This window comes from Furipterus horrens, unplaced genomic scaffold (assembly GCF_987537825.1).
Source record: "Furipterus horrens unplaced genomic scaffold, mFurHor1.1.pri manual_scaffold_4, whole genome shotgun sequence".
NCBI classification, from domain to species: Eukaryota; Metazoa; Chordata; class Mammalia; order Chiroptera; family Furipteridae; genus Furipterus; species Furipterus horrens.
In genome coordinates, this window is record NW_028327174.1 from 86,748,808 (window position 1) to 86,766,740 (window position 17,933).

Below are 17,933 nucleotides of genomic sequence, written 5' to 3' on the forward strand. Positions count from 1 at the left end.
ATATTAGCTAAAATATCTTACCATTCTAAACCAAGATTAGAAAAACTTACCATTTCAAATGAAAAGACACGAAGTATACCTACAACATAGTGAATAAACCAATCATTTAAGAAAAAAATAATAAACCCAAAATCATTTCCAAAACAGTGCTGAAAATATTCAACACCAACCCTGACACTCCCAAGTAGAGAATCTCTAAAGTCTCCTAACTTTTTAGCTATCTCTCTCTCATACTCTACAGAGACTGCACCTAAAATGCTCTGAAACCTCAGATAGGACCCTGGGCTTGATTCACCTCTGTATCCACTACAGTACTAAACGGAACCCTCTGAATTTTCCTGTATGTCTAACGCTATGAAAGGATATTCAAGTTGGATCTGCATATTGAAAAATTAGGTGTGCTGAAAACCAAGCACAAAAAATTGTGGATTATTTAACTGTTTAAAATTCACTCTTCAATATGTGATTCCATTATGAAGTCACAAAAATAGTTGTGGCTCAATGTCGCCTATGTTTCAAAAACCACTGATGTTAACATGAGACATTAGTACTCCATCAACACTGAGGTACAGTGACCCATAAAGAACAATGAAAATCACCCTGGCTGGTGTGGCTCAGTGAATTGAGTGCTGGCCTGTGAACCAAACTGTCACTGGTTCAATTCCCAACCAGGGCACATGCCTAGGTTGCAGGCCAGGTCCCCCATTGGGAGTGTATATAAGAGGCAACCAATCAATGTGTCTCGTGCAAAGTGATGTTTCTCTTTCTCTCTCCCTTCACCCTTTCTCTAAATCTAAAATATATATATATAAAAAAAACACTGAAAATTGCATAATTGAGCTGTACTGACATTTGAAAAATCAGACACCAAACAACCATTTAATTCTCCCAGCTCGTATCTATGTGACTACAATATGACATAGATTCTTGACCTGAAAAAAATTCCAAGTACAACCAGGACAGCAAAGTCAGAATCATATTAAAAATGACATAGGATGACAGCTGAGGTGAGTAGTCAGAGAAGGTTATGTATGTACTCAGTGAATGTATACAGACTTACTCCAGGAGGAAAAAAGATATGAAAATTTTTCTTGATTATGAGCCTCTGAAACTCTAATGGGAGGTAAGACAAAAAAAGAATCATTAATATGACACGGAAATAAATAAGTACAATAAAATGTCCTCTGATAGTGTATATATGATATACAGGATGTAAGGGACTAAGTAACCATTTCTATCTGGACTCATTCAGAGACTTGTAAATAGAAATAATAAAACAGAAAGAAAAAAAAACCCACTATAATCATAACATATAATTAGGATGACTATACATCCTAGTTTGCCTGAGACAGTCCATGTTATGCTTGCTGTAACAAACATTATATAATACCTATATTCACTTCTCCCAGTATGAATGAAATTTTTTGTTTTCCCTACATATAATTAGATATTATTAAAACCATTAAATAATCCTGTTGAGAAGTGATCAAAGATTTCAACAGCTGGTTTAAAATGACATGTATTTTCAAACTAAATACCCAAAATCGTACAAATCCTAGAGATCATTTCCAAGAGTATATGTAAACATTATAAACATCTATCTTGCTTTGTTTCCATGACTATGAGAGTTTAAGTCAAGTTCTAATTATGTAGCATCCCAAATATTCAGAAAAGTTCTTAGCTCATTATAGTAGGAAATCAATTATTTTAATGAATAAATTTTTAAACACAGTAACAATATAAAAATGGTCACAACTGGAGCATTGTATGTGAGACTACTACAATATAATTGTTATTATCCATTTTGATTTTCACCAGCATGTCAAAACCATTCAAACTGGGCTGCCATTATACCAGTAATAGGTAAAAAACTGCCCAGAGCAGGTCACATCTAAATCTGACACCAAATCCTACATCAAAAATTCTTCAGCAATTTCCATATAATGATGAAGAGGCTATAAAAAACTTTGTGAAATATTCCTTTGTTCAAATGTTTCAGATGTTTAAACTCCCAAAAAAACCAATCTTCTACTGCAATTCAATCACATATCTTGCTAGAGCTAAATAATTCATAGAACAAAGAAGGGATAGCCATGTGGAAACCACAAAATGGCAACTTCTCCTCTCAAAAATTCACAAACCATTTCAGAAAATGTATCTGCACCTCTTATTATTAACAATCAGGATCAGCTATCTCTGCCAGCATTTACCGAGATTTTATTATTGGCAGAAGTGTCTGTTGTGAGTTTTTTACATGGCACATCAGGGAAAGTTCCATTATCATTAAACTAAGGATAAATGGTAAGAGACAGGACACCTACTCAAGAAGCCGGAAAAAAAGAGACTGACATAAAGCGGCTGACTAAACAACAGGCTAAATTTGGGAATCCTGATCAAGAGGAGGTAACATCTGGCCAAGAACACTGCTTTATGTCTCCACTGATTAAAACAAAAGGTTTAAAAACTCCAATATTGCCCTGGCAGGTGTGGCTGAGTGGACTGAGCACCGGCCTGTGAACCAAAGCACTGCCAGTTCAATTCCCAGTCAGGGCACATGCCTGAGTTACAGAGTTACAGGCCAGGTCTCCATTTGGGGGTGCGCAAGAGGCAACCACACATTGATATTTCTTTTCCTCTCTACCTTCCCCTCTCTCTAAAAATAAATAATTAACATCTTTAAAAATTAAAAAAATAAAAATAAAAATAAACACTCCAATATCCGCTATGGGACAGTGAAGCTTTATCAGTTCTTCCTATAACTTTGCTCTTATTCATAACCATGAATATCAATGAACCTTCTGACACTAATTCGGATTCTTCAGGAACCTTGGGTCTAGGATATGAGGTGCTCTGCTCAATGAGCCTTCTAAAAACACTGGAAAAGAACATATAAATTAATAAATTTGCATTTTAATTCATAAGCTCTTAATGAATTTGGTTAACACGAGCCACTTTTTATAGACACCCCTCCACCCCAACTCCCAGATTAGCCCTAGATCAGGGGTCTGCAAACTTTTCTGGTTTAGGGCCAGAGAGTAAACATTTAAGGTTTTGCTGGTCACAGAGTCTTGATACAATTTCATACAGTTCCGTCACAAATAGATAACTGTTTTACTTTGAGGCAAAGCAGCCATACACATAGTATTAACAAGGCTGTGTTCAATAAAACTTCAAAAAACAGGCAGTGTTCAGAGTAGACCTGGCCTACCCTAGTCTGTGGACCCCCGCTCTAGATGAAATATTTAAAACACTAAAAATTAACACATCATTTGAGATAATACCTTCCCCCCACATATAGGCTGAAAGCCCAATGAAACGTTGTCACATCAAACTCATACAGAGAACTATTCATACAGAATGTGGTGCTATTTACACTGTTAACTATATGAATCCTGTCCCCCCATAAAAAATTCAACTGCTCCTATTCTCATTTCTATATATGGCCAGTGATGTTCTAGCTTTGCTTATGAAATAAGTAAGCTGAAGAACTTTTGAAAATGCAGATCCTAAGGCACCAACCCAGACCCACTGTATCAAATTATTTGCTGGATTTCCTCTTGGGCATTTTCTGAAGTTCCAAGTGCTGCAAGGGTTGTCAACTACTGGATTTAGCCAAAAAAGCAATCAATAAAACAATGCATTAGAATCTACTGAAACTACAACACAAACCAATTTATATGCTGGAAACCTAAGAGCCTGTATTTTTAAAAAGTTCCCAGTTTATGCATTACAAGTAACCCAGTATAACATGGTTGTTAAGTTCCTAACAAATGCCATGTTATGCGAATCCATGTTATACGAAACAAAGAACTAGTACAAAAAGGGAAGTTAGGTTCCAAAAATTTGAAAAACATACTATTATATTTTTATAATTAAGAAATATTTTTATTAAAGCAATTTTCATCAAAAGTATTACATATTAGTATGAATTAAGTAGTTTTCTTCATCATCATCACTAAGCTCCATTAACTGAACACGTTTTCTTTTTTGACAAGATAGCCTCATCCTCTGAACTTTCTTCAGCATTATCTTGATTTCTATGCTCTACTTTTTGCAAAAAATCTGTTATTTTAGATTGCTTGCTTTTAGCTGAGATATCTTTATAAATTTCATTATATGGTGCTAAGCACTTTTGAAGTTCTCTCTTAAACTTTGTGCTTCCTTCAATACAAGGATCTTCATTTAAGAAATATGACTAACTGTTCAGCTAAATCTAGGCCTTTCTTTACGCTTTTCAGAGTAAACTGATATGACGTACACGCTCAAATGAAAATTTTTAAATGAGTTATCTTTTGCTCTTAAAAGCTTTTATCACATTCAGTATTGTACGGGGATTTCCCTAATTTTATGTTATACAGGAGTTTTCCCCAATTCCCTAACAGTGTATAGTGAAACCGTGTTGTAGAAGTACTATGCTATACTGGGGAATACCTATATATTCGCAAACCACTGCCACAGAAGAGACAGTAGACCCTTAGCCTCTTGGTCACATCTCCTTAATGCTTTTGGCCTATTTAATAATCCCTGGAGCTTTGATGGGACAGCCACTGACAAAAAAAAACATAACTGGGTCAAATCACTGCCTTAGCATGTAATATACATATCTTTTCAGGATTATTATGTACATGTGGTTCAAATATCCAGGGCTATTCCCACCTATTCAAAGAGGAATAAAAACTCTGCAATATCAATTCACATACGTATTTGAAACAAATATAAAGGTCTACTCTTTTCTTCACTAAAAACCAAATGTTAATATTTATCATACCAGAAAAAAAAACTCTTAACAAAAAGCATCCAATCTAAACACAGCCCCAATTTTCCTAAAGAAAGTATTTATTACTATTATAGCTAGAATGGCATTTAGATATTTTTATGACACTACCATTTTCCCAAGGAAACAAAGTTTACTCTGGAAACAGCATTTTGTTAAAAATCTAAAACGCCCCCCTTTCCCTGGCCTGGTAGCTCAATTGGTTTAGAGTGCCATCCAGATGCACCAAGATTATGGGTTCCATCCCCAGTCAGGGCACATACAAAAATCAACCAATGAACAATGTAATCAATAAAATACATTAAAAAAAAAAAATCAACCAATTGAATGCATGGATAAATTTAACAACAAATTGTTGTGTCTCTATTCCTCTCGCTCCCTAAAAATCAATTAAAGACAAAAATCTCCCTTTACTCCAACCCACAATGAATCCACAAAGGCAGGACACTCTAATATTTCAATGTCTAAATCACTTTAATCAACAGTAAGTGGAACAAACTAACATGAATACACAAGACAATCTCATAAATTCTTACTGTTATTAGTGTAATGCCCAATAAACTTAATAATTTTTTTTAAAAATAACCTCTTGTGATGTGTCCAAAGCTATAAAACTATGATATGTAGAAAATTTCAACTTAGACAATGGTTTGAATAAGCTCTACACTGTAAATATAAACTTCAATGCAATGAAGGCACAGCATAAAAATATATACATTCGTATGGTATTCAAAAATAATTATGCTAAAGAGTGAAAATAACATGTTTAATTTATAATTACAAGAGCTATTGTCAAAGAGCTTGATTTTCTTTAGGGAGAAATAAGGGATAAAATAAAAATGATAACTTTTAAGTGAAGTGTTGACATATCCTTAAAACTTTTTAAAAATATACTCACATATACATCATAAAATCATGATAAAGTTGAAGGCTAACAAAGAAAGCATAACCACACATGATGTGCTTTCCCTCATCTTTTGTTACATTTAAAAGCATTCTTCAAGGACACAAAATATGAAAAATCAGTGTTTATTTTCTACTTCAAAGCCCATACTATTAGTTGTATTGAAATATTTATAATAGAAATGTTGCAAAGAAATGAGAAGTGGCATCTTAAAACAAACCAAGTAAATCTACTTTACTCTTATTACATGGGGAGCTGAACACTTACCATTTGATTCCTCCCTTTAAACTGAACAGTGAAGAAAAGAAAGCATGAAAGAGGGCCTAATTTCAAGGCTTTTAAGAACAAAAATAAATGATAAAATTGTTTAATAATTTTTCCCAGAGCCAGTTTTCAAAGTAAATACAAAAATAACTGAAACAACTACCTCAATGTTTTCTACATTAACATAAAAATATCTAAGATCTATAAAGAGCTTTTCTTAATATTTCTTTAGTACTTGATTAGTATAAGGTAACAAGCATCATGAAGCTAGAAACCAAATAAAACTGACAGCAAATGATGAAAAACTTGTAATTATTCATAATGTCTAATCTCAGAAAGATCTAAAAATAGAACAGACTATTTTCCCCCCAAAGATAGAATTCCATTGCAACATACTATTTTAAATATGGTTCTTCTTCAAAAAATTAAGAGCATAGTAACTTTATGGCCTAACACGAGTATTAATTTATTTTTTTTTAAAGTCATCAACAGTCCAGCCCAAGCTTCAGCAAACTTTTCTGTAAAGGATCAAAGAGTTAAGTATTTTGGGTTTTGTGGGTCACAAATATCTCTGATATTCCTTTTTTTCCCCACAATCTATCAACCCTTTAAAATATAAATACCATTCTTAGTTCTGCAGTAGGGTGGAACAATAATCTATTTTTAAAATGCCAATAAGTCCAACATGAATATTTAAATATTAAATTTATTTGCAAAGTTCATTCAATACTTGTAAACTTTTGCCCACCATTAAAAGGCATTTTAAACGTACAAGTGTTTTTAAATTAAAATAAGAATATGCAGTATTTCAATTTTAAATTGCAGCAACATTTCCAAATCAGTTTTTAATAGAAAAGTAAAGTTAAAACTATCTGTCCTTCATTAATTACACTTATATTTAATGCCATTGAGCATAGTAAAACAATGGTGTATGTTTTGAAAAATAGAAATGATTTCAAAGAATGAATAGTATGCAAACAAGTTTGTGATGAGTCAACTTAATCAAGTTTAACCCTAAGATACATTTTAATCATTACCTTATAGACCCCCAAAAGATTTATGTATATATTTTCACAAATAGCTAAATATTTGCTCTAAGACTGTAAAGTTTATGCCAGAAAAACGCGAAGAAAGTTAATTCCACCCACTTCACAATATGCAAAGCATTTTAGTAAAAGAAATGTTCAGATACATAAGGCCTAGGAAAAAAATCTCTTAATCCTCAATGGAACATAATTAAGTTTCCCTAAGAAACAGAAACACCCTAGCAACTGGTTTTCAAAATATGGGCCTGAAATTTTTAATTCCACTTTCTTTTATAACATCAGAAAATATCCTCACATTGATAAATCTAACAGATCTATATTCAAATATATCAGCCAAGAAACCAAAAACCACAGTTTAAAATATGTCACTGACCCAAGTCCTATGCACTCAAGGAGAAAAAGAGAATTGTAAAATGTTATAAATTACTCAAAAAACTTTTAATAATGCGCCCTGGCAGGTATGGCTCAGTGGATAGAGCGCAGGCCTGCCAACCAAAAGGTCACCCATTCAATTCCCAGTCAGGGCACATGGTTGGGTTGCAGGCCAGATCCCTCAGTTGGGAGTGTGCGCGCAAGACAAATAATCAATGTATCTCTTCCGCACATTGATGTTTCTCTCCCTTTCTTTGTCCCTCTCTTCCCGTATTTCAAAACGTAAATAAATAAAATCTTTAAAAAAAGCTTTAACAGTGCTTTAAAAACCTACTCAAATAATTTGGTGTTGAATTTAAAAACCAATTAAGAATGAAACCCTTCATATGACTTATAAATAAAAACTTGTCTAATGAATTAAATGCCACATAATTTTCATTCAGTAGATATTAACTTGATGGGAAGATAAAAATTTCTTGTTGCTATACAAGTTAGAACTTACTTTACTGTGTGTGCATTCTTCCTAATAAAGTTTTTAAATGTTTTGGAGAAAGAAGAAAACGACAAAAAAGGTAAAAAAAGGGGGGGGGGCACCAATGAGCTGACTACTTTTAGCTTCACGAGCTTACTAAAGAATCATGGCTTTTAAACATCTAGAGAAAAAAACACTAGTAAATATTTTTCAGAATAAGTTAAGCTGGCATTCACCTAAGGTAAACAATGGGACTCTGTTGGTTAACATTAAGAATTTTTGAATTTTAACATTTGAAGTATCCTTTTCTGTCCTATCATTTTGCCTCCCCAAAACAAAAGCCCAGGTTAGAGAAAGTCTTTGGAACTAACTACAGTTTACAAGAAATTCAGGAATGAAGGAACTCGACAACCACAAGAATACAATCAACATAATTCAGGATGTAAGACACTGTATACGAGGACTCTGTTTCTTTATTTAAAGAAAAATTTAAAAGGAGGGGAAAACCTATGAATTAAAAAGACTGGATCTATCAGACAATTTGAAGAAAACAACTTTTGTTTAAAAAGAAAGAGACATTTAACACCTGGGAAAATTTGGGCTTTTATTAAATTGAAGAACTGGCAACTTTCAAGATATAAAGACTTTTTTTTTAAAGAGTCCTTATTTAGAAATACATATTAAAATACTGATGAATAAAATCATATGAAGTCAAGGATTTCATACAGAATAATTTGGGAAACTAGGTATACCTGAAGATGAAAAAGATCACCCATGTGTTAGTAACTGTTATGGTTGGGTGATGAACACATAATACTAATCTACTTTTATAATGTGTAACATCTTCCAAAATAAAGAATTTTTAATTTCAGTAAATGGTAAAAATCAGTCAAGTGGACATTAACTTTTTAATAAAGATTTCTAATTTAGTAGCATGCATTTATATTTTGTTATTTAGCCTTGTAAAAACAAGGCCTCACAGATTGCTTGAAAACTCAATTGTTTCTCTCCACCGAAATCTTTAGTAAAAAGGTGAAAGATGCATTCATTTTAAAGAGAAACCAGAGTACAGAATAGCATATATTTTTAAAAAATAAAATAAAGTAGAAGAAAAACTTAACATCCATTTCATGAAACATGAATATTACCTTCAGAAACTAATTCTAATTTATCACCTGAAGGAAGCTTAAAAAAATCATTAAACATAAAAAAAATTCATATAGATCAGGAAATACACTAATATATAAAGCAACATTTAAAGAATTCTAAACATACATCATCTATTTGATAACAGAAAATAATTTTAGTTAACTAGTGTTTTACTTACATTTTCCATATAATTTGGCTTAAAGCCTTCTTGCTGTCTCCTCAGTTCCTCCTGTTCTCTGTGTCGAATCATTTCCTCCTCACGACGACGATGCTCTTCTTCATGTCTAAAAGATGTTTAAATAAAAATTCAGCATGATTGCTTAGTAAGCCATAATCGAGTGTTTTATTTCAGGTTAAACAAAATCATTTATGCAAGTTACATTATGTTAAATCTGTCAATAATGACTGGCTTAGCAGACTGACCTTCCTTTATTTTGTTCTAAATCTTTAATAGATCAAATAAACCAAAGAAATAAAGTAACTTAACTAGGATAAATCCAAAAGAATAACAACATATAATCAGGATACTTAAATGCTTAAAGCAAAAAAAATTCAGAGTCCAAAAGCTCAAACATGTACTCTGTTACTGTTTAAAGAGAAAAGCCAAGGATCCATCACTGGCACAGCAGAGTACAAAGACATGCAGAGTCTATCTCTGTATAAGCCAGCACAAAAAAAAAAAAAAAAAAAAATACTGCCTAGACAAAAATTCTACTATGTGTAGAAGAAAGTCTTAAAAAGCCCTCTCATCCCCATTTCAACAACCCACTGAAGAAATCCACTGGAGCAAGGGTCAGCCAACACCCTGTTTTTGTAAATTTAGTTTTAAAGAGCAAGCATTTACTTACTGCTATGACCCCCTTCAGGCTAGAGCAGTGTTGATTAGTGGAGACAAACCATATGACCTGAAAAGCCTAAAACAATATTTACCATCTCACCTTTTCCCCAAAACATTTGTCAGACTCTGGCCAAGAGGTATATTCAAGCATTAAGGAAAAAAATAACCAAGCTATATGAATATGCAAGATTGCTATTAAATCAGTAGTTATTATATGATTAAGAGGAAAAACCTACAAAATAATATTACGGTAACAAACTGATATTATATTGGCATTTAAATCAAATTCAAATATACATGTCCTCCACCCCAAAACAAAAAAATAATTTAAATAGTAAAAACTATATGATACTGGTACCCCCTTAGTAGGTCACATTTTCCAGGATACTCTTATAAGCATCTTTCTACACTGAACATAATATCTGAAATCCAAGAAACTCTGTTGTTCTTTATTGTATTACACAACATTCCCCATAATAAAAGTCGCTGAACTAAAAAAATGCTGACATCTCTCACAGTCAGCAGAAAAAAATGGCTGTTAGGACTTCATGTCAGACCACATCCAAGTAACAAGACAGTGTTCTAAGGAATTTCAAGCAAAATCTGAACTATTTTGAGAATTATGCCTAAGTTTCCAATATAAAACTATACTCAAGTAAACTGGTTAACCCACTTCTTGGGTTATTAACACTCATAATTTTACTGTTAAGAAAATACTTTCAGACAAATACCACAACAAAAAATTAAAATTGAAACAGATTCATAAATATAAAGAACAACAGAGCAAAGAGGAGTTAGAGGGCTGGGTGAAAAAGGTGAAGAGATTAAGTACAAATTGGTAGTTACAAAATAGTTACAGGGATATGAAGTACAGCACAGGGAATACAGTCAATAATATTGTAATAACTGTGTATGGTGCAAGGTGGGTAAAATACCAGGGAGATCAATGTGTAAAGTATATGAATGTCTAACCCTATATTGTATAACTGAATCTAACATAAGTGTTGAATTTAAACTATAATTCAAAAATAAAATTTTTTTAAAAGAAAATAGTTTCAGCCCTGGTCAGGTAGCTCAATTGGTTAAGAGTATTGTCCTGACAGGCCAAGTTGGCAAGTTTGATTCCTGGTCAAGACATATATAAGAATCACCCTGGCTAGGGTGGCTCAGTGGATTCAGTGCCAGCCTGCGAACCAAAGGACTGCTGGTTCAATTCCCAGTCAGGACACATGCCTGGTTGCGGGCCTGGTCCCCACCACTTAGGGGCATGGAAGATGCAACCACACATTGATGTTTCTCTCTCTTTCTCCCTCCTTTCCCCTCGCTCTAAAAATAAATAAAATCTTAAAAATAATAAAAAAGATTCAACCAATGACTTCCAGCCAAGATGGAGTCATAATTAGACACACTTCGCCTCATTCCACAACCATAAGAAGCATTACGTCTACCTCCAAAAAAAAAAAAAACCTACTACCAGAAAATCAAACTGCATGGAAAGTCCAACAAAATATATATATATAAAGAAGTAATACTCATCCACACAGGTAGGAGGGATGAAGATGGGGAGCCAGGGTGGAGAGGATGCAGTGCACAGGGACTACGGAAAGAGCAGTCCCACATTATAAAAGCTGAGAGGGATAGCGGGGGAGAGATCCCAGCACCAGGCCAGAGCATGCAGCTCACAGTTCCAGCGCCAGGAAAATAAAGCTTCATTGCTTCTGGTTGTGAAAATCAGTGGAGGTTAGGGTGGTGGAAAAAACTGCCTGTCTCTCAGGAGAGTCCATTTGGAGGGCCCCTGTGGCCCTAGAACCCTTGCAAACCTACCCACTCTGGGAACCATGAACAGCTAGAGGTACACCAGTCACAAATAGGAACCTGTTTAAGTGACTGGAAACAAGTCAAGTGCCAACCAAGCAAGTGGCATTGTTCCCTCTAAGATCCCTTTCCCACATACAGAGCCACAAGTTGGTAACCCAGCACTGACGAATACCTAAGGGTCCTCGCATTACAACATAACAGGTGCGACGGCTCTAACTAATACCCAGAGGCAAACACAGGAGGCTGTAGAGTTGAGGAGACAGAGAAGTATGGCCCAAAAGAGGGAGCAAATCAAGGATCCAGAGGGAAAACTAAGCGAGAAGGAGATAGGCAACCTAACAGACAGTGTTCAAAACACTGGTGATAAGGAAGCTCACAGACTTGACATATATGATTATGTACATTAAATGCATAAGGGAAGACGTGAAGGCTACACTAAGTAAAATGAAGAAAAGTCCACATGAAACAAATGTAAAGGGAAGGAAGCCAGGGTTCAAATTAACAATTAGAAACATAAGGAAGAAATAAACAGTCAACTAGTACAGAAGGAGGAACAAGAATTGAAAAAGAGGAGGAGGATTAGGAACCTCTTAGACAACTCTAACCTTACCAATATCCAAATCACAGGGGTGCCAGAAAGAGGAAGAGCAAGAAATTGAAAACTTATCTGAAAAAATAATGAAGGAAAACTCCCCTAATTTAGCAAAAGAAAATAGATATATAAGTCCAGGAAGCACAGAAAGTCCCAAACAAGCTAGACCCGAAGAGGATCATACCAAGACACATTATAATTAAAATGCTAAAGGTTAAAGATAAAGAGAGAATCTTAAAAGCAGCAAGAGAAAAGCAAAGACTTACCTACAAAGGGGTGCCTGTAAGACTATCAGCTGATTTCTCAAAAGAAACTTTGCAGGCAAGAAGGAACTGGCAAGAAGTATTCCAAGTGATGAAAAGCAAGGACCTACAACCAAGATTACGCTATCCAGCAAAGCCAACATTTCAAATGAAAGGGCAGATAAAGTGCTTCCCAGACAAGGTAAATAAAGGAGTTCATCATCACCAAGCCCTTATTAATGTTAAAGGGACACATTTAAGAAAAGGAAGAGTATCAAAACTACAAACAGTAAAATGACAACAAACTCACAATTACCAACAAATGAACCTAAAAAAAAAAAAGCAAACAACTAGAAAAGGAACAGAACCACAGATATAAAGATCATATGGAGGGAGAAGCAGGAGACTGGGGTAAAGGTGCTGGAGATCAAGAAGCATAACTGGTAGGTACAAAATAGACAGGGGGACATTAAGAAGAGTAAAGCAAATGGAGAAGCCAAAGAACCTATATGCATGGCCCATGGACATGAACTAAGGGGGGGGGGGGGGGGGCATTGCTGGAGGGAAGGGAGGTACTGGGCAGAGGGAGGCAACAGGGAAAAAAACTGGGGCAACTCTAATAACATAATCAATAAAATATACTTAAAAAAAAAAGAATCAACCACTGAATGCATAAATAAGTGGAACAAATTGATGTTTCTGTATTTCTCTCTTCTCTTCCCTCTCACACTCTAAAATCAATAAATAAAACCAAATTTTGTAATAGTTTCATATCATACACTGTTCACAATGTACATACGGTAAAAATTCCCTTATTCAAAAATCCTTAGGGCCACATGTGTTTTCAAATTGAGTGCTTCCTATTTATTTTTTTTTTAAAAAAGCATACTCTGTGTGCTTTCATTATGTGAAGTTTTTATTTTTAATTTATTTTTTAACAAGGTTACTTTATTTTATTTTATTTTTATTTTATTTTATTTATCTGTTTTTAGAGAGAGGGGAAAGGAGAAAGAGAAGGAGAGAAACATCAATGTACAGTTGCCTCTCACACGCCCCCAACTGGGGACCTAGTGTGCAACCTAGTCGTGTGCCCTGACTGGGAATCGAGCCAGCAACACTTGGTTCGCAGGCCAACGCTCAATCCACTGAGCCACAGCAGCCAGGGCTCGTGCTTCTTATTTTAAAAAGGGTCAATATACTTTTATTATATCCCCAGTGGATTCTGAAACAAAACCCACTAATCAACCACATTAATATTTCTGCAGTAAGATGAGCACTCACATTCTGCGAACATAGTTGTGGAAGAAAAGGGGCCACATACTAAACCTGTCAAGCTCAGGGGAGCCCTGCTAAGCAGCCTTACAAGCTCAGAGACCTAAATTACGCAAAAAGGATGTTCTGCAATAGATTTAACCAAAAGCAGTTCATGGCAGGTAGTCATGTCCTAGGCCAGTATTTTTCCCTAACAAAGATCAACCTTTATCTTAACTGAGCTTGTCTGTTGTCTTTTTACATCTATAACATACATTTAGAATGTCTAATTTCCTTTTTCATGACCCCACAAAGCACAGGCAAGAAACCAGCGGAAGACCACAAAACCCCTTGTTATTGTTATGTTAACTATTAACTACCCTATACGCACCTGTGTAACACTGTGTCTATCATTTTCCCTTTTATCCAATCGCAGAGGTTTTCCCACTTTGTTTTCTCGCCTATCACGAATGGATTTTATGGAACCCAGTTACATTTTCTCCTTTGATTCTGAAGTATACAATAAGGTGCTAAATTGTCATTCTCTGAGGATTTCCTCAATTCAAAGAGATTTTGTTTTCCAGCAATTGTCATCAGTGTGGCTCAAATGAACTCATAAAATTCTTACAGGTTTGGACATTTCTTACACTGACATAGTAAAGGCTTGACATAACCACAACCTAAGGACAGGTCAGGTTTGTACATTAGATAGCCTCATATCAGATCATACCACAAATGGCACATTAAAAGGCTTTTGGTTTTTAAAGCTTTTTGGTCTTCGGAATTGCAACGATGACCTTGCTGAAGTCCAAACAGTAATACACAAGGTAATTTTAACTGTGGAAGTCCACAGTTTCCAGTAAACTAAACAGAAATATCAGCACAAGTGTGCAAGGGTATCTATACAAAGATGTACACTGTGGAAAAGGTTGAAGACACAATTATACATGGGGTACAATTACGGTACCCTGATGCAAAGGAACACAATGCAACTGTTACAAAGAGGTAGACTTGCATTTATAGGCATAAAACAATGTCCAAGGTACAGTTGTCTGGGGAAAAAGGCAAGGACAGGAATGGTACTCCTATCACTGTTTTTAAAAATTATTTGTAAGTCTCTGGACTGTGTGGCTCACATGGTTGGAGCACCATTCTCTAAACCAGAGGGTTGCAGGTTTGATTACCAGTCAGGGCACATGTCTAGGTTGAGGGTTCGGTCCCTAGTAGTGGCACCTACCAGAGACAATCCATCAATGGTGCTCTCTCACATTGATGTTTCCCTCCCTCTCTCTCTCCCTTCCTTCCTCTCTCTCTAAAATCAGTAAACATGTACTCGGCTGAGGATAAAAATTAAAATAATTTGTATGAGCACAAAAGAGAGTATGAAAAAGTTTATACTACACTTGGAATATCTGGGGAAGAGGAACATTGCCCTTTTTATTTTATATACAAATGCAGCATGCGAATTTTGTAACATGTTAACATATTAAAGTAAAAACAATAAAAAGTATTTTTTTATCCTCACCCGAGGATATGTTATTGATTTTTAGAGAGGAAGGAAGTGGGAGGAAGAGAGAGACGGAGAGGAGAGAGAGAGAGAGAAGCACTGATTAGTTGCTTCTTTTGCAAGCCCTGACCAAGGATCAAACTTACAACCTAGGTTATGTGCCCTAACTAGGAATCTAATCACAACCTTTCAGTGTAGGGCTGATGCTCCAACCACTGAGCAACCCAACTAAGGCCAGATCAAGTATTTTAAACAAAATTTAAAATGTATTTCCCCCACTGTTAAAAGCAACTTTTTCTGATAACATGAGAACAGATTTATAAATCGGGAGGAAAAAATATAGTAAAAAGGCAAATTTACTTCAAACATTTTATATTTTCCTTCCTTTCCTTTCTCCATGAATTCCAAATTTTCTTTTTTCTTTTGAACTAAGCTGTGATTATACCACACTGACAAGTCTATAATCTAAATTCACAGACTGTACACAGGAACATTCCCTATTGTACATGTATGCTTTGCACTTTTTTTCTAATCCACTAATGCTTTAATGATCAACTTTGTATTTAATGTCTATCTCTTCAGGTCAAGGATAAGTTCCTAGGTCACAGACACAAATGAAACTAATAATTAAGAAATTATGACACATTTTAACATTGTTCCTGTTATATATAACTGAAACTGATAAAAACCTAAATTTGAAGATTTATTTTAACTTGAAGCCCACTAATTATTTGCAGGTCACATATATTTTTATAGTACTCTGGAAAAGGAGAGGCTCTAGGCAGTGAGCTGTGATATGACTAGTGAGGAAAGTTCTGTTGCTCTTTGTTCCTGTTCAGCACTATGCCCTTGACACCTTTCACAGGATTCAGCCCATGATAATTATGTCAAATGACATAAAGAGGAAAGAATGGTAGATGAGTAGGTGAGTAGGAGGGTAGTCAGAGAAGGAATGGAGGAATAAATGAACAAACAATGGATGAACAACTACTAAGTGGACAACTACTAAGTGAACTAGCTCCTCTAACTCCTCTTTCCTGGCCTTCCTTCTTCACTGACACAGCCTTTGGAGAACTAAGTGACCCATGAAAAACTAAACTAATTTGCAGTATTGAAAGGAAAACTACAAACATGTATACTCCAAATAAATCATTTCTCTTAAAACAACATACTTTCTTAAACTAGTTTTTCAATCTCCCACTGAATTTAAAACAAAAAGACAGAATCCCAACTATCTGCTTGTTAACAATTCACAGTTCTTATGTGGTAGCAGATCAGTCAGATAAATCTCTGCAGTTACATTGCTACAGTTTTATTTGCTTTGTCTTATAGGTATTATTAGTATAAAATTACTGTTCCCAGACACAGCAGATTTTCCCTTCCTTTGACACATGCTGCAAAAAACTAATGATTTTAAGACAAGTTGTTCACATTCTTAAATCAAGATTCTCACAGTAATTTCAAAAGTAACTCCACACCACCAGGCACAGGGTAAGCTAGTTAAAAAATCTGTCACTGCCCATTTCTGCTAAAATGTAACCAAGCATAAAGATTTTCCATCAAATTACCACTCAATGTTGAGGTATTTTTATTGTTAATATATAGTTATCTGAATTTCAAACTGAATCTGACATACCCCTGCATATGAAATAAGATTAATGAAAACCAATTCAATAAAAAATCACCATGAACACAGAAGGCTTGCCACATCAAGCAACCAATATTTCTCCTGTTATGAGACTAGGTAACCTATGAAAAATTCAATAAGTACTTCATACTATTTCTGTGCACTTTACTTGCTTTTTAATAATCTGATTATTCCAATTTTTATATGCTTCCCTCCTATACAAATGTAAGTTCCACAGTGGTAGGACTTCTGACTTTTGTTCCTCACTGTATCCTCAATACATAAAAGTACTTTTTCTTTTCTTCCCCTTACCACTAATTTCAAATTTACAGAAAAGTTGCAAAAAAGGTAGTTTCTACATATCACTCATGCAACATCCTGTAATACTAACATCTTACATAAGCATGGTACAATTGTGAAAACCAAAAATTAACACTAATATAACGGTATAGTTAAACTACAGATTTCAAATTTCACCCATTTTCCCTACTAATGTCCTTCTTCTGTACCAGGACTCCATCCAGAATCCCACATTGTATTTAATTATTATCTCTCCTTAGTCTCCTCCAGTTTGTAATAGTTCAGTCTTTTTCAATCTTTCATAACCCTGGCACTTTTTTAAAGAGTACTGGCCATTTTGTATAATATCCTTCAATTTGGGTTTGTCTTAAGTTTTCTCATGACAAGCACGATGTTACAAATTTTTGGCAAGAAAACCACAAAAATAACACTATCCTTCTAAGTGCATCATATTAGGGGGGCCCTGGTGTCAATGTCTTATTACACTGACATAAAAATTAACATTCTTGGTAATGGTGGTGTCTGCTAGGTTTCCTCACTTTAAGTTTACTATTTTTCCCTATGTACCTAATACAAATTTGAGAAAATGCAAACCCTGTTTCTCAACTTTTGCATAACAATTTTAGCACCCATCAATAGACCTTATGTGTAACCATCATCAGTCATGTTCATCCACTGGTGATTATCTCTCCCTATCATTCCTTCCGCAATAATTAAAACTCTACTTTAATGATGAGCTGCCCATTCTCCTCCATTTATTCATTCATTCATTCATTT

The 17,933-nt window shown here is 34.7% G+C and overlaps 1 protein-coding gene and 1 non-coding gene across 2 annotated transcripts in view; both read right to left on the reverse strand.

The window, feature by feature from the left end:
• The window catches only part of PSPC1 (paraspeckle component 1), a 73,218-nt gene that overhangs the window by 15,348 nt on the left and 39,937 nt on the right, over positions 1-17,933 (reverse strand). Inside the window, exon 6 of the mRNA XM_090273721.1 lies at positions 9,160-9,265. Coding sequence (XP_090129847.1) covers positions 9,160-9,265 — 106 coding nt within the window. The remainder of the gene's footprint in view (positions 1-9,159; positions 9,266-17,933) is intronic.
• LOC150012359 (U5 spliceosomal RNA) lies at positions 8,790-8,902 on the reverse strand. The gene has a single exon (XR_016510951.1). It is a non-coding gene; the product is annotated as a U5 spliceosomal RNA (small nuclear RNA).